General features: G+C 43.2%; 3 protein-coding genes across 9 annotated transcripts in view; 2 read left to right on the top strand and 1 right to left on the bottom strand.

Annotated features, from left to right (window-relative positions):
* The window catches only part of brd4 (bromodomain containing 4), a 29223-nt gene extending 19726 nt beyond the window's left edge, over window positions 1-9497 (top strand). For 2 of the 3 annotated variants that reach the window (XM_035181169.2, XM_035181167.2), the window contains exons 8-20: window positions 60-188; window positions 822-1052; window positions 1145-1389; window positions 1770-2101; window positions 2206-2301; window positions 2397-2789; window positions 3323-4162; window positions 4272-4378; window positions 4467-4617; window positions 4719-4849; window positions 4973-5178; window positions 6450-6768; window positions 6944-9497. In XM_035181169.2, coding sequence (XP_035037060.1) covers window positions 60-188; window positions 822-1052; window positions 1145-1389; window positions 1770-2101; window positions 2206-2301; window positions 2397-2789; window positions 3323-4162; window positions 4272-4378; window positions 4467-4617; window positions 4719-4849; window positions 4973-5178; window positions 6450-6768; window positions 6944-7012 — 3249 coding nt within the window. In that variant the 3' untranslated portion in view covers window positions 7013-9497. The remainder of the gene's footprint in view (window positions 1-59; window positions 189-821; window positions 1053-1144; window positions 1390-1769; window positions 2102-2205; window positions 2302-2396; window positions 2790-3322; window positions 4163-4271; window positions 4379-4466; window positions 4618-4718; window positions 4850-4972; window positions 5179-6449; window positions 6769-6943) is intronic. The other variant, XM_035181168.2, reaches the window with a different exon arrangement.
* A 2154-nt stretch (window positions 9498-11651) lies between these two features.
* lpar2a (lysophosphatidic acid receptor 2a) lies at window positions 11652-19540 on the top strand. 2 transcript variants are annotated; one of them, XM_035181176.2, is made up of 5 exons: window positions 11652-11840; window positions 12749-13495; window positions 14010-14272; window positions 15153-15245; window positions 18313-19540. In XM_035181176.2, the coding sequence occupies exons 2-5, from the start codon at window positions 12757-12759 to the stop codon at window positions 18328-18330; spliced, it is 1113 nt and encodes a 370-aa protein (XP_035037067.1). In that variant the 5' UTR covers window positions 11652-11840; window positions 12749-12756; the 3' UTR covers window positions 18331-19540. The 2 variants fall into 2 exon arrangements, with proteins under 2 accessions (XP_035037067.1, XP_035037068.1); XM_035181177.2 differs by having other exon boundaries at window positions 11653-11840; window positions 15153-15239.
* pbx4 (pre-B-cell leukemia transcription factor 4) overlaps window positions 15563-20412 on the bottom strand; it is a 43017-nt gene continuing 38167 nt past the window's right edge. For all 4 annotated transcript variants that reach the window (XM_035181171.2, XM_035181172.2, XM_035181173.2 and 1 more), the window contains one exon: window positions 15563-19041. In XM_035181171.2, coding sequence (XP_035037062.1) covers window positions 18952-19041 — 90 coding nt within the window. In that variant the 3' untranslated portion in view covers window positions 15563-18951. The remainder of the gene's footprint in view (window positions 19042-20412) is intronic.

Below are 20412 nucleotides of genomic sequence, written 5' to 3'. Positions count from 1 at the left end.
ATTAAAGAGAGTGGAGTTGTGGAATGGCAAGTAATTCATATCCTTGATGTGTTTAATAGGCAAAGCTGGAGAACAGGCAATACCGGGAACCCCAGGAGTTTGCTGCTGATGTACGATTAATGTTTTCCAACTGCTACAAATATAACCCACCAGACCACGAGGTGGTAGCTATGGCGCGCAAACTACAGGTAAATACAGCCTTACGTGCAAACAGTGTTACTTTGTTAAAATACCAAAAAGATCAGGCAGTTCATCTCTGTAGAGTTTAATTCATCTCAAAACATCCACTTGAAGAGAAGCTTGGCCAAACTCCAGTGCTGTTTTAGTTAAATTCCAATAAAATATATTATCCACTGATTATTCTTTGTACAATACAAATGCAACATGTATTTATTTATACTATTTATTACAGTTTGTCTAGTTTTCTGTTAAAAAATAAATCAACTCAACCCCAGGTTTGCTCCATTTGTTTACACAGCCGTAGTCTTATCGTATCCTTCTCTTTTCCATCTTAGTGACTGAAATTGGCCACACATAGTATATTTTCTGATATTCTATTTCTCAATGGGTAATTAGAGGCAGCATATTCACAAACAAAGCACACACATACGACTCACCTACAAACTCGACAATCCAGAAATACAGACATTAGAGTTACAATATACAATGATCTATAATAGTCAATAGTGCACAGCTGGCCAACAAAGTCCAATACACAAAGGCACACATTCCGTCAAAAAAAAAAGTTGTGGTTTCTTTTAAGTCTATACCTACAAACGTACACATGCCTTTGGCTTAATTTGTTTATTTTCATTTTCCAGGATGTCTTTGAGATGCGTTTTGCCAAGATGCCGGATGAACCTGAGAGCAAACCTCTGGTTTCTGCCCCAGCTCCTACACTTCACCATCCGGCCCCTGTTAAGCCCCCACCTCCTTTGGCCCACATCGCCTCGTCTTCAGACAGTTCCAGTGACTCATCTTCTGAGTCTGAGTCTTCCACAGATGACTCTGAAGAGGAGCGAGCCCAGAGGTTGGCTGAGCTCCAGGAACAGGTCAGTAATCACAGAAGGTTCAGAGTGGCGGCATATTTGTGGTCCAGCCCTTGTTACCCTTTGTTGAGAACTGGTCTCTTCCCTTGATACAGTTGAAGGCTGTCCATGAGCAGCTGGCTGCCCTGTCTCAACCACAAGTCAGCAAACCAAAGAGAAAAGAGAAGGAGAAGGAGAAGAAAGAGAAAGAGAAGGAGAAGAAAAAAGAGAAGCATAAGAAGAAGGGAAGCATGCCTAGCCTTGTGGATGAAATCCAAGATACTATACCTGTTTCGCAGATCTCTAAGAAGAACAAGTCGAGTAACAATAACAACAAAGAGGTTTCCAAGAAGAAACACAGGTGGGTTTTATACATTCTCCATGTTAGGCTGTCAGTTCAACCAGCTGTTATCCATTTGTTTTACGATCAGCTTGTTATTGCCAAATTCAGTATTACCTTACTCTGTTTTTCATGCTTTTATGCTCTTATTGTGTAATTGTGGCTACAGTTGAAATTTAAGTCGGGAGGCTCAGTAATCTGAGTTATCATATTCCAAAAATCTGACTGGTATCTTTTATGAGTTGATATTGAGCAAGCACAATGATATTAGGTGATCTTTATCATTTCTTCTTTATATTTGAGTAATTCGTTTTTTTAGTTTGAGTTGTCTTTCCAGAATGTATAAATACACCTGCCATTGTTACATATTGGTAAATTTCACATTTATTTTGCCTCTGTAGTAAAAAGGAAGGGATGAAAAGAGACCATCCACCCAATCTGCAGCCAATTCCCAGCCTCGAAGATGACCTTGGGGCTGCTGGGTCATCAGCGTCAGGGGAAAAGTGCAAGCCCATGACATATGAGGAGAAAAGGCAATTAAGCTTGGACATCAACAAGCTTCCAGGTGACAAGCTTGGCCGCGTAGTACATATTATCCAGTCCAGAGAGCCCTCACTTAAAAACTCAAACCCTGATGAGATAGAGATTGACTTTGAGACGCTAAAGCCTTCCACTCTGCGCGAGCTGGAGAGATACGTTTCTTCCTGCCTCCGCAAGAAGAAAAGGGCTCCAGGTAAGTGACTATGGGAAATCAGCAAAGAGAGCAGTCACTCTGAGGTATAAACTAGCAGTTGTGTTATTCAAGACGTGCATGAACACATAGTTGTTGTTTTGCAGTTGAGAAGACTTTGGAGTCCATGGCTACCTCCAAAAAGATGGGATCTTCTTCAGAGAGCACTGGCTCCAGCTCAGACAGCGAAGCAGAAGGGACAGGTAACTTGTTGCAGATATTACCACTCAAATGTCCCAAATCAAATAAAAAACACAAAGTGTTATCTGTTAACTTATCTTAATTTTACTTTTTTCAGGAATAATAAAACAGCAGAAAAAGAAGGGCCAGTCTGTAAAGGAGGGGAAGAAGATGCATCTTCACGCACAGAGCGGCTCTGCTCACTCTGGGCTTCATTCCCAACCTGCAGGCCTTCAGCCGAGCAGTCAGATCAAGCACCATCAGCCGCAGCATCAGCAGCAATCTCCTGCAGGCTTCATGGCTCCCCCCGTAGCTGCTCTGGAGTCTTCCCAGTTACTGGAGACTAGCTTCGAGTCCCTGCCACCTTTCAACCAGCCCCTCGTGCATCTGTCTCACCACTCGGGCAACTCCTCCTCACCTCCACCTCCACACCTCAATGCTCATTCTGCTGAGCCTGTGTCCCCCGAGACCCACCCCTTCCTTAACCAGCATCCCGTCCTCCCGTCTCCAGGTAAGGCTGTCCACAAGTAGTACTTAGATAGTGGTTGATTCTTAATGTGCACCTGCAGTCCCTCTGACAATAATGGATCCTACAAAGTGAAGTATGACATTTTCAAAATTATCACATACTTCGTCAGAATGAATACGTCCATCCCACTTCGTGAATATGATATCCTTAGAAATTTCCTTTGAGGGAATTTCTTCAAATGTGGCACAAATATTCACTTGATTAGATTTTGTTGGTCAAGATAGAGATCACCCTGACCTCATATACTTCTAGTCTTACCAACAATAAACTATATTTAACATTTTGAATGTGCAGAAAAATATGTTTGAAAAAGCACAGATTACTCCTTCAGTATTATTTGAAATACACCACTGGCCTATGCTCATTTCCATATGAGACTGTTTCGGCAGTATTTTCCTTAAATATACTAGTACACTTACAAATGTAGCTAAATGAACAGCTGTTTTTTTGTAAACTTTGTCATGGATCACAAAGTATTAACAATGCATTTGTTTCTTTGCTATTTGTAATTTTAGCCTTGCACAGTTCCATGCCTCAGCAGCCGTCTCGACCCAGTCACAAGGCAGCGCCGCTTCATCCTAAACTCCCTCAGCAGCAACAAGCAGCACCTCCTCCTCCTCCTCCTCCTCCTCCTCCGCCAACCCTGCAGCAGCATCAACAATCGCAGCAGCAGCAGCAGCAACAACAGCAGCAGCAGCAGCAACAGCCGCTGCAGGTCCAGTCAGCAGCGCCACCACAGCATCAGCTCCCCTCTCAGATCCTTCACCCTCCTCAGCCTCTGCACCAACGGCCCATGTCCCCCCCAACACTTACACCCCAGGGCTTGCTGTCTTCTCAACCTCCTCAGATGCTGCTCGAGGACGATGAAGAACCAGGGTCTACAACGCCTTTGAACCAAGTACAGTTATACCTGCAGCAGTTCCAACAACCCCGTCAGCCCCAGCAGTCCATGCAGTCGCTCCAGGCGCAGGTTCGTCAGCAGCAGCAGCAGCAACAACAACCGCCACAGACTTCTCTCCTGCAGTCGGTCCAGGGACAATCTCAACTCTCATCTCAGGCGACGCTGCCTCCTCCCCAGCTCCCTGTTCAGTCCCAGGCTCCTCCTGCCCCATCACATCAGCCCCCGCCCCAACAGATGCCTCTACACCAGGCCCGCCACATGCAGCACACTCAGCAGCAGCAGCAGCAGCAGCAGCAGCAGCAGCAACAGAGCTACCAGCAGGGTCCTGGACTAGCTGCTCAGTCGCTGGGATCACAACACAAGGTTTCCATCTCTACCAACAAAGCACAGCAGATCATCCAGCAGCAGCAAGACTTGCCCTCCCCTCGCCCGACCAAGGCTGACCCTTACACAGGTGAGTCTGAGAAGATGACAAAAGTGTAACTGGTGATGGAAGCAAAAAGTGTTGCTGTACAAATGAATTATGTTGCCTGAAGCTGGACGTGCCTCTGTTCTGCTGACAGGTCACATGAGGGACAACCCATCCCCTCTTATGATGCATTCCCCACAACTCCCCCAGTATCCTCCTGTGTCTCACCCATCTCCACCTCACAACATGCAGCCCAAAAAGGTGAGTTACATGCTCTGGTTGGACAACACTGTTTTTGTGGCGGTTTAGAGCAGGGCCAACGTTGTGTCTCCATTTTCTCGCCTTGTAGCAGAGGGCCCCTGGGAGCCAAGGTGGGTTGAAGGAGGAGAAACTTGCTCCATCACCAGTGATGAGAGGAGAGTCTTTTAACCCTGCAATGAGACCAGACCATCACAAACACCCCGATAATAAGCCTTCTCAACCAGGCCACGGCCAACAGAGTGAGTACCAAGACTTTCCCTCAGACTTTCTGCATTTACACATATATGAAGAAGAAGCAGCACATGATATTGAAACCATGCTTCTTTGTATGTGTGTAAAGATGTGAAGTCCATGGACAGCTCGCGACCCGTCATCCGCTCCTCTGAGCCCAGTGGGCCACCGCCCTCTCTGCAAGATAAGGATAAGTTCAAGCAGGAGTCCAAGGCGCCTGTTGCCCCCAAAAAAGTACAGGTGGGTGTAAGAGAAACACTTTTCACTCAATTTATTCAGTTTTTATAATTTTTTTTACTTTATAAGATTGTATCTTGCAAGATGCTGGAGTTGATGACTGTGCGTCTCTGTGTCCATTCCCAGGATGTGAAACTAAAGAACATGGGCTCATGGGCCAGTCTGGCACAGAAGTCCACGTCTACGCCCATGTCTGCAGTGAAATCATCGAGTGACAGTTTTGAGCAGTTCCGTCGTGCTGCTCGGGAGAAAGAGGAGAGAGAGAAAGCCCTGAAGGCCCAAGCTGAGCAGGCGGAAAAGGACCGGCTACGCAGGGAGCAGGACAAACTACGGTAAGGACGTCAAGAAGAAAGCCGGAGACATGATACACAGAAGTCCTCAAAACTTATCTCATTAGGTTAACTGTTTTTTACAGGAGACGTATCTTTCATCTCTTAGGCGTTTGATTGATATAAAGAAAAAGGCCATTTAAGGCAGCTTTAGAGAGACACAGGTGGACTCGATGTCCCTTGATGGATAGAAAGTGATTCTCCATATTAAGACTCATTCAAAATATTAAGTTGTGAGAGCTCGACAAGTCTCTCTGTTGAGCTCATATAATTACAGATGAAGGACGTTAAGAACCTCAACTGCCTGAGTGAGTCTCAGATTTGCGTTACTGACGTAAACAACGTCAGTAATGTAAAGCTTTAAATAATACTTCATTATACTTGACTACAAATGCTCTTGGGTCGCTGAAAGTCGATGTGATATGCCCCCTAGTGGCTGTATTGTAGGACCACACCAACAGCTGAGAATAGATTTTAATTGAGGACTGCAGGAGGGGTTGTTTCAGACGTCTAAATATAAACCTGAGGAGATTATAATCTTCGGGGTTAGGGTTAGTTATTGGTTTGTGATATCCTGTTAGTGTATAAATGAGTGTTTACTCTTCCTCAAATTTACAAATTGCCGTTTTAATCATGTCTGAATCTAATGTTGTTTAACAGCTCCCTTAATAGGCAGCAGATGTTCAAGGCACTAAAATCACTGAAGTTCTTGATAATAAACCTCATGTACCGTTTGCAAAGCTGAGGCTGACATCCAACCTTTAATTCAGAAATGCAGCTCAAGTTTTAACGTGAGAATGGGTTTTGGTTTCCAGATGTTTTATTCGTGTGAGGCTATTGAGACGTTTAATGTTGCATCGGGCCAGATTTTAATATTTATCTCACATCAAAAGCAGGAAGTGGGGCTGCAAGAGGAAAGTGTTTTCCATCTGTTGTAACTGATACTCCAGACTTTCTGTAGCTGCTTAAAACAAATCTTAGTTCCATTGGTGAACATTTTGTTTTAAAAAAAGCTCATCAGAGTCGGACCCTTTGCATTTAGCATATTTCCAAATTTAGAAACCACTTAAACATGCCTGCACAGAACTGTTCTATAGCTGTACGAGAGATCATGAGTTTAGGACATGCAGTTTTATGTTTAGTAATTTTTCCTTTGAAACATCCAGAATGGCACCAGATGTAGTTTTAAGGAGATCTCTTACTCAGTCACGAACCCCCTACAGCTACATGTTGGATTTCACCTGGTGTAAATTATTGGTCTGAATGTTTTCCAGAGGTCGGGATGAAGACGACGTCATGGAGACGACCAGGAGGGTGCACGAGGAGCCACGCAGGCGCCAGGAACAGCAGCTCATTCAAGCCCCTACGCAACAACAACAACAACAACTACAGCAACAACAACAACAGCAACAACAACAGCAACAGCAGCAGCAGCAACAACAGCAACAGCAGCAGCAGCAGGAGCCCCCGCCGACCGCCATTCAGCAGCCTCCTCAACCCCCCACACCGCCTCAGCCCGCCGCACAGAACCCGCTCGACCAACAGAGGGAGCTTGCACGCCGCCGAGAGCAGGAGAGGAGGAGGCGAGAAGCGGTGAGATGATTGTGTTTAACGTTCAATTTGAATTCATTACAAAAGAAGGAGAAATGTGAAAGATATGCACCATAGAAGAAAGAGTTCAATTTGAAGACAAACTATCATATTTACATGAAGGTGTATGAGCTCTCAGACTCTAAAGGAAATGCTTTTGTTTTTCTTGTCTCCCCAGATGGCAGCGACTATTGACATGAATTTCCAAAGTGACTTAATGGCTATCTTTGAGGAGAACCTGTTTTGAGGAGAGGAGCAACTGAAACGTAACTGCAAAAAAAAAAAATACGATTCCCTCGGGGGGGGGGGTAAGAGAAACTTGGATGATTAACACTTCCTCTAAAGTGAGATTTGCTGACCACGCACCACAGAGGGACACGGACTGTGTGTAGACGTGACGGACGCTCGGATGCCGGACGGGAAGCTCACAGCTCACGGGGATAGTCTCATTGTTCTGGATGTAATTTCCGGGGGATTTCTGCATCGTCTGCGCGGCGTCTCACAGCGAGAGAGGAAAGGACCCCCCCCCACCCCCCGTCGGCACAGTTGCCTTTGTCACACTTGCTTCTAACGGTGTGCGTGGTCGCAAACAATAATCGCAAGAGTAAAGACAGTAACTATGAACATGCTCTGATAATGTACTGACAGACTGCGCAGGGGCGTTTTGAAACTGCCAGATGTCTGAGGTGATGAAGAGGACTGGTCTGTTTCGTTTGTTGTAAGTGAACACATGAATGGTTGGAGTGGAGGGAGGGGGGGGGGCGGCAACTTCCATACTGTAAATCCTGTATATTTCTCAGCGGAGAAGGTACACTTTGCCTTACACCTCTTTCCTAAACAGACCATTATGTTCTGTGGCCTGCACACATGGACAAACCAATAACATTTAAAAGCAGGAGTAGGAGCAGTGCAGACCTTTTTCATCATGTAGTATCTACTGTAAAGAAGTATTTTCTTATACTACAATAACTGTTTATTTTTTTTTCCCCTCTCTGAATCTTCACACCAACACACTCCGCCACTTATGTCTATGCCAAACAACCCATCATCTTTTATGCTCTATTACTTGTCCTAAAACACGGTCGGTAGTTGGCGGGGGATAAAAACCCCTGCGTATATGCATCAATCATAGTTCCAGTGAGGATTTTATCAGACACAGAATCATTTGAAGTTTTTATCCTGCCTTGTATTTCTTATTTAAAGCCGCAACAGGAAAATCGTTAGCAGAAGAGTAGAAAGGTCCGGTTGTTTTCCGAGTTTTAGTTGAAATTTAATTTCACTACGAGTGTTGCACCGTTATTTGTATTACACTTTTAGACATGATGTTGGAAATGTTCATATCATTGGCTTGTTCGCAGCAGTCACACTAGCAGGAGTTAAGTGAGGAGTCGAGGAGCCCCCTGCTGTTGCGAGCGCTCCGATCTTACCGCGCGGGTTTTGGATCACATGTCAACAAGCGGAGCGTTCGAGGCAGGAAGGGGACAATCGGGAATAAAAACAAACACTCGCCACCTTTCTGTAGCTGTTACGTGAATCAGGTTAGGAAAGAATAGTTGAAGGGATCAGAAAGAGCTCCTGGTTATTTTTTTCGCATGGAGGCGTCACCACGGGCACAGTGTCGACGATACAAAATAAAAAGACAAAAACGATTACAAAAGTCACAAATCTGAAAACGCTGAAAAAAACAGTTTTGATTTCTATATTTGTTCTTGTTCGATAATAGTGGATGTGAGTTCTAATTCTGTTCTTGGAGATGTCGTCTGGAGCGCGGATGGGTTGAAATTTGAAACGCATCTCGTCCTCTCCACTCGTCTCTTATGGTGTTTTTCTCCAGTGCCTGTATTGTATTGCAATTCTCGTTGGCTTATATTACACTTCGAGGGGGTTAAGAAAGGGGGCGAGTCAGGAATTGGGTGGTGTAATATTTGACCGGGGAGGGAGATTTTTGAAAGAGTTTGTGTAAAAAATAAAAAAAGGAAATAAAAAAAGGAAAAGACAGCATTTTATATTTTACCCGTTGTCAATATTCGGGTTTTAAATTTAGTTTTAGCTGGACTTCTATGAGTGTACACACCTGACAACTACTTTCTCATTTTGTTCAATCAGCAGATTTTAGATAGAGATGTTTCAGCATTGCCACACTTAGCGTGTGAGTCTGGTCTGTGAGTGTGACTGTGTAAATTTGGACGATTGCGTGACTGTGTGTTATTGTTATTAATTTTTTTTAAGTGTGTGGTACAAGGAGGTATGTTCCGCAATGTAGATAAGCATTCTATTGAGGAGGAGGAAGAGGAGGAGGAGGAGAAACAGATGAACAGTACTTCAGGAGAATTTGTTTTTGTGCTTAAGTCACCTTTTTTAAATTTCCATGAAGTCCACCATATATGAATATATAATTTTTATTATTAGACTGGTTTTGAAAGGGTAAAAAAAACAAAAAAACTTCATTCCTGTTTAGCCTTTTTTTTTTTTTTTCACAGTAACTGTTGGACATAATGTGCCATGAGTTCTACCGAGAATGTGCTGACCCGCAGCTCAGCCCAGAGTTTGCTTTATTCAGGTATTTTATTTTGTGTTACATGTGTTCTGTTTGGGGGGGTTTTGTTCGAACCTTTTCCTCGATTATCGTTTGGTATGTGACTGGTCTATCGAGGTTCCTGATCTGTTATAAGTCTGTTATGATCATTGAATAAACTCATTTCTTTTATAGAAAATAAAAAATAAACGAAAAACTGTTTGTCTCTGTGTTTAATTCGATGCCTCTGGTGGATCTGCAATGTCACTCACAAGCTCTCGGATTCTCCACCAGCAGATTCTTAAGAGGGAGCAGCTCTTTTTACATCCTTCAGGATATTTTACACAGGAAAGCTGTGCCTGGAAGAAACAGAGCAGCTACATTTGAATAAGTACTGTAATAACTTGAGCCATTTTGACAGGTACACTTTTCAGTTTTTGCAGATTTCACACTTGAACTCATGTTTAGATTTTTCAAACCGACCAAAGTCAAGTAATCAGGGAAAAACTGCAGAAAATCTTAATTCTGTTCAATAGTTGTCACGTTTAGACGACTGCTAATGTCAACAGTACAAAGTGACACACTGCTGAGGCTCAGCAAATAAATGAAATTAATATTTTGATTTAAGAAAACAAATGAAACTATATTTTAATTTGGGTAATAATAACAGTTAGTTTGGTTTGATAGAATTTACAGATGTGATGGTGTTGTCTATGTTGATGTTGCTGTTCTAGTTATTTGTGGAACCATTTTAACACAGTGTTGCAGTTCTCACTTTAGACTCTGGGGGCAGTGAAGAACCCTGATTCCTAATATACTCAAGCGATCAAGACTGAACCAGCACTTCCGGCACTTTCAAAATAACAACCAGGAAATACCAACATACAACTTCCGCTGATTATGTTTTTATTAGTTTATTTGACACTTACTGTAGTAACATTTAAAATGACGCAGTGACTGTGAATACACTTTAAAAAGTAATAACTATTAGTCTCATTATCTGATTTATCGCACTGAAAATGCGGTTAAAAGTTTAGGTTTGTACGTTGTGCTGCTTTAAGGTGCTCCTCCTAATTTACACTAATTAAACTGTCTGTTCCATTTCCCTGTGATTAAATAAAACAAAAACAAAAAACGTCTTCTTTCTACAGTTTAAGCATCATAGCTAATTAGCATTTCAGTGTTTACTTCCGTTGTAGCTCGGACATTTTGGCGTCAGCACCCCAACGCAGAGCCAACTCAAAAAAGTGATTGAAAAAAATAAAAAAAGTAAAAAGAAAAAGTAAAACATGCTCTTAAGAAAGCAGATAATGATGCATTCAGGATTTGGCTTCCAAGATGGAGAAGTGCGAGCCACATGTTTGTGTCCTGTGTCTCCACCTGTCATTCTCTGCTGAGGAATCTGATGTTTCCATTAACCGACTCAAAAAGACATGACCGTGACCCAGATGGCAAATGGATGTGGGCCACTTCAGGCAATGGTGCAGCACTTCTGGCCCTCACAAAATGGATGGGAGCCTAATGTGGCCCCACTTGTAAGCACTTGTAGCAAAACGTGGCCCAAAACCCAGAGAACAAACGTCTGCATTGTTTGCGAGGCTCCAGGCAAGGTGTAATCTGGATGTGAACCTAAAGTGACCCCCGAGGTAAATGGGGATTATGGCCCAAATGGCACAAAACAAATTCAGGCCCCCTTTGGGTTGATGTGCAGTATTGCTCTGGTTTACTTGTGATTTCTAATCTAACACATCAGGCCGGGAGGAACAAAACTCTGGTGCATGAGGAACCTGGACGACTCTTCCACTGAATTTCTTTGTTTGATTCTGTCAGTGCTATAGTGCAGAATATTTGTTCTCGTAAAGTTCAAACTTCTGCTTTCCTCCAGGGATTTTCCTTTCTTCAACATTACGAGAAAACTAGAATGTCACTCAGTAGAGCACACACCTCCACCGAGGCCTAACAGTCCCCTTGTGAAGCCACATTTAAATTCACAGGAGTTTTATTTGTTGTTCCCCAAACATATCCGATTTTTTTCCACCAAGATTCATGAATCGTTCTATGTGAAATCATCAAATTCAAAATCTGGATCTGCCCTATGATCCAAATCAAAACCAACTTCCAGTATTCCCAGTTCTGGTAAACAGGAGCGGACCGTTCAAGTGCCATTATTCCAATGGCATGTGGTATGTGGGCCAAATCTGGGCCAAAACAATTTCGCTAAGTGGGAACACTGAGTGACACAAGGTACTTCAAAAAAAAAACACTTGAGCAAAAAATCTGTATGAAAGTACTTGGTGAGACCTGTGAGCCTGAAATAAACCCAGTGTGTTTTTCCCCCACATTCCAGGTTGTACGTGAAGGCACCATCTGTCCTGTCTGACGGGGGCAGCTGATCCGAGTGAGAATGATTCAGTCTCACCTGCACCAGCACCAGTAGCACCACCAGTAGTAGCACCAGCACCAGTAGCAGCACCATCACCACCAGCAGAGACACTTTCTGTCTCACGTGAGGCAGCGAGGAGCTTCATGTCTGGATGGAGGAGACTCTGACGCACACACAGTGAGTTTGGTTTAATATTCTTAATTTCCTTTATGCATAAAGTCCAAATGAAAATCTCCATTTGTTTCTCTGGCGCTGTTTGAGTTACATGTGTCTCACTGCAGGACCAAGCAGGGACAACATAACAAGTGTGTTGATTGCAGCTTCTAAGATTCGTTGGTTGGAAAGTTAATGTAAAACACAACAAACCCTGAGTCACTGTTATCTGGACTAAACAAGCATTTTGATGACATCACATTTAGTCTTTTCTTCTGACTCTTTGTTTTTCCTGTCTTACTGTCAAACTGTGGTAATCACACACGTCACATGTGTGCGTAGCCTGGTTTTATCTATATCTATATCTCTATCTCTACATTCTGGCCACCACTAAGTCTGTTGTATCTGTTTTTTCAGGCACTAACAGCAGTACTTCATTGAGGATTATTACCAAAATACAAAATTTAGTTTAAAATTAAAAAGGCGGGCATCGTTTGGAAATACATTCGTTAAAAACAACTTCACAAGGTGCTTATTGGGACATTTAACCTCAACAAAATAAACCTACACCCCTATAAATATATACCTCTATAAATAACATTTTAAAAATGCACCTGCATGTTGCGGCACACTGGTTTTCATCAGGTGCATTTTTAGATCTTTGCCACACTAACAAAGGCTTTTTAATGTTTCCACTTCTTGACTTATTTCCTTGTTTTGCTTCAGTATAATATTGTCAGGTCACAATCCAAAGTATTTTTCAAAACAAAAGACCTGAAGACGTCTTCTGTTGTTCTTCAGTGTTTCCAGTTTGTAACAGCATCATATCTGATTCTCTTGCATGGTGAAAATCCGTCTATTATAAAAACCATATTGAACATTGGCTGTTGTTGCAGCACATTGATGAACTGATGAACTTTGTGTTTTTGCAGTCACGGCCATGGAGAGCAGCACGCCCAACACCTGCTACTACAGCCACAACGTCACCTTCTTCTACAACCACGTGGGTAAGAAGATCAGCGTGGCGTGGACGACGCGGGACTACGTGGTGATCGGACTGGGCCTGACGGTGTGTTTCATCGTCGTGCTGGCCAACCTCATGGTGATGGTGGCCATCTTCATGAACCGCCGCTTCCACTTCCCCATCTACTATCTCCTGGGCAACATGGCTGCGGCGGACCTGTTTGCCGGCGTCGCCTACGCCAACCTGATGCTGAACACGGGCCCCTGGACCAGCACGCTCACCAAGGAGCAGTGGTACATCCGCGGGGCCCTGATCGACATCAGCCTGACGGCCTCTGTGGCCAACCTGCTGGCCGTGGCCGTGGAGCGCCACCAGACCATCCTCACCATGCAGCTGCACAGCAAGATGAGCAAGCGCCGGGTGGTGCTGCTGATCGTCTGCATCTGGGCCGTGGGCATCGCCATGGGCCTGGTGCCCTCCATGCTGTGGAACTGCGAGTGCCACCTGGACGACTGCTCCACCATCGCTCCCCTCTACAGCCGCCGCTTCCTCGTCTTCTGGGCGGTTCTGAACCTGCTCACATTCTTCATCATGGTGGCCATGTACACCCGCATCTTCATCTACGTGAGATACCAGAGCCTGTACGTGTCTCAGCACAGCTCGGAGCACAGCCAGACCGTTTTCAACCTGATGAAAACGATCTCCATGGTTCTGGGTGAGAACTTTGGCACCAACACATCGAAACACAGGGCGCAGCTTTCTCTTGATATGCGGCCAATTCTGCACAATTTCAGATTTTAGTTTCACTCCAAACAAGAGACGCGTATCTCTTGTACGTTTTTTCATGAAGTCATGTTTAATGGCTGTATTCCCCTCTCCACTGAAGATAAACTAATTGTTTGTATTTGGAAGGTAGTGGATGAGCAGCTGGAGGCTGTTTGCAGGATCCCTGCAAAAAGCCTCCACAAACCAGTTCCACAGCTTTAGCCTTGTGTGTTTCTTCAGAGCTTGTCCGTTTACTGCGGAAGTTTTCGTTTCAGAGCTTGTCAGGAATTTAACGAAAGATCAAAGATGAAATCCCCGTTTTCTCTTGTATTGCTCAGGTGACTCATCTCCTGGAGCCAGTTAATGATGATGATGAATAATAACAGGCGAATGATGTTAGAGCCGCACCTTAGGCCAATAGTGTGGAAGGTTTGAGGTCATTGTTGTCGGCTGTTTCTCTGCAGGCGCCTTCGTGATCTGCTGGACCCCCGGCCTCATGACCCTCTTACTGGACGGGCTTCTGGGTAGAAACAGCCACGCCAACGACTACGAGAAGTTCTGTCTGGTGATCGCCGAGTGCAACTCTCTGGTCAATCCCGTCATCTACTCCCTGCGGGACGAGGAGATGCGCAGGACTTTCAAGAGGATCCTGTGCTGCCTGTGTTGGAGAGGTGGCGGCCGGCAGAGGGAGCCTCCCCCTGTGGAGATAGACTCTCCGCTACCAGAGGTACCTGTCGTTCCAGTGCTAGAAGGTTTATTGACCAGGTAGTGCGACATGTGACCTTTGAAACAGGCTTTTTTCTCTCCAAACAGTACCTGTGGTTTTAGATAAACAGGACAAGCCTCAGATTCTGAACATTGCTCACAACAAACTCTTGTTGCCTCAGGCCTGGTCACATTCTGCCTCAGTGACTCATGCAGGTTTTTTTTTTTTTAACCGCTCAAGTGCACATGCTGATTTCTAATCTAACACATCAGATTGTGGTGTGAGTCGGTATCGAGGGGCGGATCCAGGAAATTTTTCTTTCTTCAACATTACGAGAAAACTAGAATGTCACTCAGTAGAGCACACACCTCCACCAAGGCCTAACAGTCCCCTTGTGAAGCCACATTTAAATTCACAGGAGTTTTATTTGTTGTTCCCCAAACATATCCGATTTTTTTCCATCAAGATTCATGAATCGTTCTATGTGAAATCATCAAATTCAAAATCTGGATCTGCCCTATGATCCAAATCAAAACCAACTTTCAGTATTATCTTCCTCTCCGTCTGTTGAGCAGTTTTTGTGTAATCTAGCTCATTAACAAACAGATGCAAACATAACCATCTTGGCAAAGGTGTGTGAATCTTGATTTTTTTTTAAAAATCTGACTTATTTAGTAGGTTGGTATCGAAGTGTTTGTACATTATTGACATTATTTGGTGCAAATAAAAATCCATATCTAGTGAATTTAAATGTTTTCACACAGGAACTACTGGGCCCTGGAGGTATTTTCTCTACTGACAGACATTCTTGTTAAATGTTAATTTGATAAAGTTAGTCCTGGATCCTAGTCTCTTTGTCTTGGTTTTCCTGTGCACTAAGAAAATAATGTTGTGTCCACAGGAACCTCTCATCTGTGTCCAGAAATCAGATGATCCGACTTTGTGTTTGCCTCAAGACGCCAACAATAAAGAAGACGGTTGGACAATGGTGGGGGTATGGCTGTAGGCCTGCATTTAAGAAACAGCTTGATTTTACTGTCACCTAACTGGGACAGTGTGTAAAAAATGTTGATTCTGACAAACTACCTCTACTGTGTTTGCATGTGTAAATGGACTTAAATATATATCTATATATAAAGATGCATCAGTTAAAAGGATTTATCATTTCTCAGGACGTTTGACACATTCACATCATCAGATGGTGCCATCTCTCCTTTTATTACATTTGACTATCACAAGAGCATTTGTGACAAATTATAAAAATGAAACACTCCTAAAATTAGAAATCAAATACTGGGGGGGAAAGAAAAATCACACTAAATCATTTTATTAATTTTCTAATAAGAACACTACAATTTGTCATATTCTTCCTTTTGTTTTACTCTTTCTAGAACAATTCTAAAGTTGAGGTATAAAAGGAGTTCATACAGACTCACAGGTCTGAAAACAGTGGGGGTTATATACAAGAGAAATGGAAAGACAGAGGTAGAGAGAGGGGTAAATACAAGGGAAAGAAGGGAGATACAAATATACTAATAAAAACAAAGAAATCATAAAGGTTTAGAGTTCAGACGTCTGATGCTGTGGAAGTCATTTAGTCACTTGCAGAATCCAAACACGATTTAAACCCCCTTCGACAATAGAAAGTGAAATTAAGTTTGGTATTTTCGATGTGCAGCTCTGAAGTGCAGGACCACAATGAACCCACTGATGTTTGGTGTTGTTTTCAAGCAGAGTCACAGGAGCATGACGACGGGAGCAAAGTGCAGCTTATGCACTTAAAACGTGGAACCTTTTCTTCCTGTTTCAGCGTAGAACAAGAATTTAACAATATAAAATAAGCTGCCGTTTAGTTTTAATTAATCTAATTAACTTTACACAACACAAACATCTGCTCCTTTTGCGTTAAGTCGTTACTGGCTGATGAAGGTAAAGCCTAAATTTATCAGCGTCTGGTTTAAAACTTTTGATACAACACAAACTGATTTCATCCAATTTTTTGAGCAGCTTTTTAAAAAGATTTAGGATAAAATTAGGCTCAAAAAGTGGCAAATATTTGAGGAAGTGACTGTAAAACTGAGGACGTGTGGAATCAGTTGAGAAGTGTTGGTAAAAAATAACCACAACAAAACAATATCCATCGCAGAACCTCAATGCATCGGAGAATCTTTCCACAGCACCAGACGTTCCACCTCTAAACCTTAAAACATTGCCACTCGGTTATGTAACAAAAGACCTAAATAATATTCAAAGTTGATACAGAGTTATCGTGAATCCGTGACACAAAAGGCCAAAATAAAAACTGGCGTCTCAACCGAACATCGAAGTTTATAAAAGAAAGAAAGAAAAAGAAAATATATACGGAAACATTACACAAACTGTACAGTGACATCCATTACAACAGGTAGAAAAAGGAGGGGGAGGGGGGGGGCATGACAATTTGGTGCGGTGATAATTTGTAAGATACAGTCGTATGAACTGCGATGAGTAACAAAAACAGGTAATTAAAACGTGGGATATCACATGTGACCAGCTTATAAGCTCAAGTTTTGTTCTGTAACATATGGTTCAACAAAGTCTCGACTGACACTTAAATATTCATAAGGCTTTACCTTACTATCAAAATGCTTTGTTATTCACATGACATTTAAATGTATAAAATAGTTCCAAAAGAATGAAAATCCCCAAAGGACGCTGCAGGTTTGTCGTAAAACAGGAGTTTGACTGCACCCAGTGCTGCCTCTTTTCTTTTGGCAACAGCGGAGAGACAGAGAAGCCCTTGCCCAATCGGCCACAGAACTAAAAACAAAAGGGTTGTGGTTTTACCGGAGGATAATAAAAGATGGGTAAAGGGGAGAAGATGCCCTCGATGCTCACAATCAAATTACAGGTCTGATATGACAGTTTTCTCGCTCCACCCATCCTTCCCATGAAGCCCCACAACAAACCCCCCCCCAAAAAAGAGAAATCAAATCAACTTGAGGCATGACAACACCACACAGAGAGACACAGATACAAATATAATTCCCTCCTCGCCTCGAACTGCAAAGGTGGCTGTGCACCAGCTTCAGAGCGAGAGACAGAGTAGCATTATTACATTGCTGAACGTGGTATTTTTGGTTTTTGGTACAACAGAAGGTTGTAGCGTGTTGCCTCGGGCTCAGGAGCGTAAAATGTTTCCGAGATGGGGAGGAGGAGGAGGAGATCTCACCCGAACCCCCCCCACCTGCTTGTGTCATTGGCTGGTGGAAGCACCCAGTCTCTATTAATGCTCACGAAGGTCAGAGGGCACCAGCCAGTTTGACTTAAACATCCACTGTACACACGCCCACACAGAGACACACACATCATAGCAATACATGATGCACTTTTTCCTTTTTGGTCTGACTGTAATAATTATACCCTTTTATTTTTTAGGTTTTTTTTGTTAATAAAAACGAAGCTAAAAACTCGGAAGGTTAAATGAAAACAATAATATCACGCCTAGAAGTCCTACATGCATGGAAGACAGTCACGTTTCTAAATTCATGTCACGTTTGTCCCAATAACACATCAATGCCCCACAATCCTTCCACCCCTCGCCTAACGTCGTCTAGATGCTTTATTGAGCTCATTTTTGGTGGTGGCTGGTGCATTCTTGGTGAAACAGCATTAGAAAATAGCCTACAATCAAAATAACTAGTGGACAGAAAGCAAGAAGTAAAGTCTACAAGCCGTCTACCAACACCCTCTATTGGTTAGCAACAAAAAGGGCTATTAGTTACATCCACTCCACCAAAGTTATTCTCCTCTCTCTGCCCTTTCATCCTCTTCTCGCCAGCCCTAATATCACCTGTCCTGCCTGGTTTGGAACAGTGATCCCCTTCACTACCTTTTTACAGGTAGAGACACCCATAACAAGGATGCTAACGTTTGTGCTTGACACTTTTTTTTTTTTTTAATGTCAGCTCACTATGAAAACGACTGAAAAGTTGTGTTGCTGTGTGTGTGCGGTATGGATGAGGGGGTTTACATGCACCTTCTGCACGTGTCTCCGTGATTCACTTTGAAATCTCCAACAGAATGAAATATCAACCTAGGAGGACCCGGGAGATGCGACGGCGTCTCGTGTCGGCGGAGGGTGATCTCGGAGGAACAGATGTGTTGACGACTACTGGGGCAGCACTTTGGTACGAGCAAGGTGAGCAGAGCTCCCTGGTGATCTGTATCGACGGTTTGGCTGCAAATGCCAAGGCTTCAAGAGATACAGGCAATCACACACAGTTTTCCAAAGCAAAGGATCGAGTGCAGAGGTCAACGGCACATGGACAAGCTGTGTGAGTACTGTGTGAAGTTAACGTGCATATACACATTATGTACAGACATCTTGATCATCTACACAGCTGGGTCAGTGGTTTTTTCAAAAAGTCTGATGGCGAAGATGTTTTGAGCTCCGTCCCTCTTTCGTTCTGAGTTACGGCGTTACGGAGTGTCCGAGCGCTGGAGTGGAGCTGTGGAAGTGGAGGAGGGAGCGCTCCTCCCGACTGCGGTTCGGCTGTCCTGTGTTCCAGCACAGTGTGTGTTTATGAAATGCAAAAAACAGGCCGGTGAGACTGTTTACTTGAGAGAGACGAGGGAGTGTTGAAGAGCGGGGGGGGCAGAGGATGGTGGTCAGAGCAGACCACAGTGGGAATGAAGTGATGGCAGAGGGAGCCACCGGATCAGTTGGAGGTGTCGGAGTGGACGCTGCCAGGAGGACCGGGAGGGGAGGTGACCGAGGGAGGGTTGGTGGTGTCCTGCCAGCTGTTAGCCTGCAAACAGACGGGGATACGAGTGTTGAGCACAAAGACCAAGTTCAATCTAAACTTTGATCTGAGTTGTAAACTTAGGGCTTAAAGTAAGATACATTTTGTGCCTGAAATGTAAAATATAACCTCAGTGTTGAGTCTGAAAACCATTAAATAAAGTGACACTTCACTTTCAAAATGTTTGAATGTATTTATACACAATATTGACAAAGCTTGCAGCCTTTTTGAAAATTAAACATTTTTCTGTCCCAAACATCTTCAGTTACTACTTGGATAGTAAAAGGGATGACGACTCTCAACGATACTGATTCTTATCAGTTCTTTTTGTTATTTCTCAGGAAAGGGGGAAACAAATTAAGTGAATATTTATGGATGACTTCATAAATTCTACATGATCATTTCACTTCAGATTAACTGAACTTGTACGAGATGAGACAGCCTTCACACACAAACGCTTTCTATTTGATTTGACCCTAATGTAATAAAATGTAATGAGACCAAACTATTCATCTTGTGTTGAGTCTTTGATAATTGTTGTTTTGATAACAGTCTTCTGTATGACAGGGTGGATTCTAAAAACACTATACAGGCGATCTGTGATCATCATGACAGCGTTTTTATGATTTAACGTTCATTTTACAGGAAATTTGAGGGAAGACAGGCGTCATATCAGCTCGCTGTCATGTTTAAATTGGCTTATCACTTAACTGCTGGTCTGTCTCTGTCCAAATAGAACTTTGAAGAAATTCAAAACATGCGTCAACAGTCAAAATACACATGATCAGAAAAACAAGACACGCTCTTTTTAATTTGTCCTATTTATACTGTCAATGCACAACATCAGTCCTCATATTACCTCAATATTCATGTCAGACTATGTAAAACAAGCCTCTCCGCCTGATGAACGTCACCATCAACCACAACATTTATTCCGTTTACAGAATGAACTTTGATAAAAATCTGACTAATAAAAGCAAAATCTCCAATTACGCAAAATATGAAAAGTGTTCATAAGTGATGTTTTGATGCAACATCTGAACCAATCAGCTCTAAGGTCAGCGAGAACCGTGGTTTCCCATCAGGCTCTGACGTTGTTCAGTCTGGCTCCAAAAAACTGCAGCCGCCTTGGATCTGGAGGGAATTGTCGACCATGACGTCAGAGCGAGACCTGGCTCATGTCAAACAGACCATCGTTAGCCCAAAGTAATAAATCCCTGATGTTAAACCCACTTATTTCTTATTTCCTAGCGAGCATTCGTGTGAAGGGTTCAAAGATAATACGTTTTCGGACATCTTGGTTACAACTGTAACTGTTGTTTCAACATCATTTCAATGTGCAGATCTGCTTCACACTATATACTTATCCATATATGG

The sequence above is a fragment of the Hippoglossus stenolepis genome, chromosome 16 (assembly GCF_022539355.2).
Source record: "Hippoglossus stenolepis isolate QCI-W04-F060 chromosome 16, HSTE1.2, whole genome shotgun sequence".
Classification (NCBI taxonomy): Eukaryota; Metazoa; Chordata; class Actinopteri; order Pleuronectiformes; family Pleuronectidae; genus Hippoglossus; species Hippoglossus stenolepis.
The sequence above is the reverse complement of the archived record's forward strand: the minus strand, read 5'-3'. Positions and strand labels throughout refer to the sequence as shown.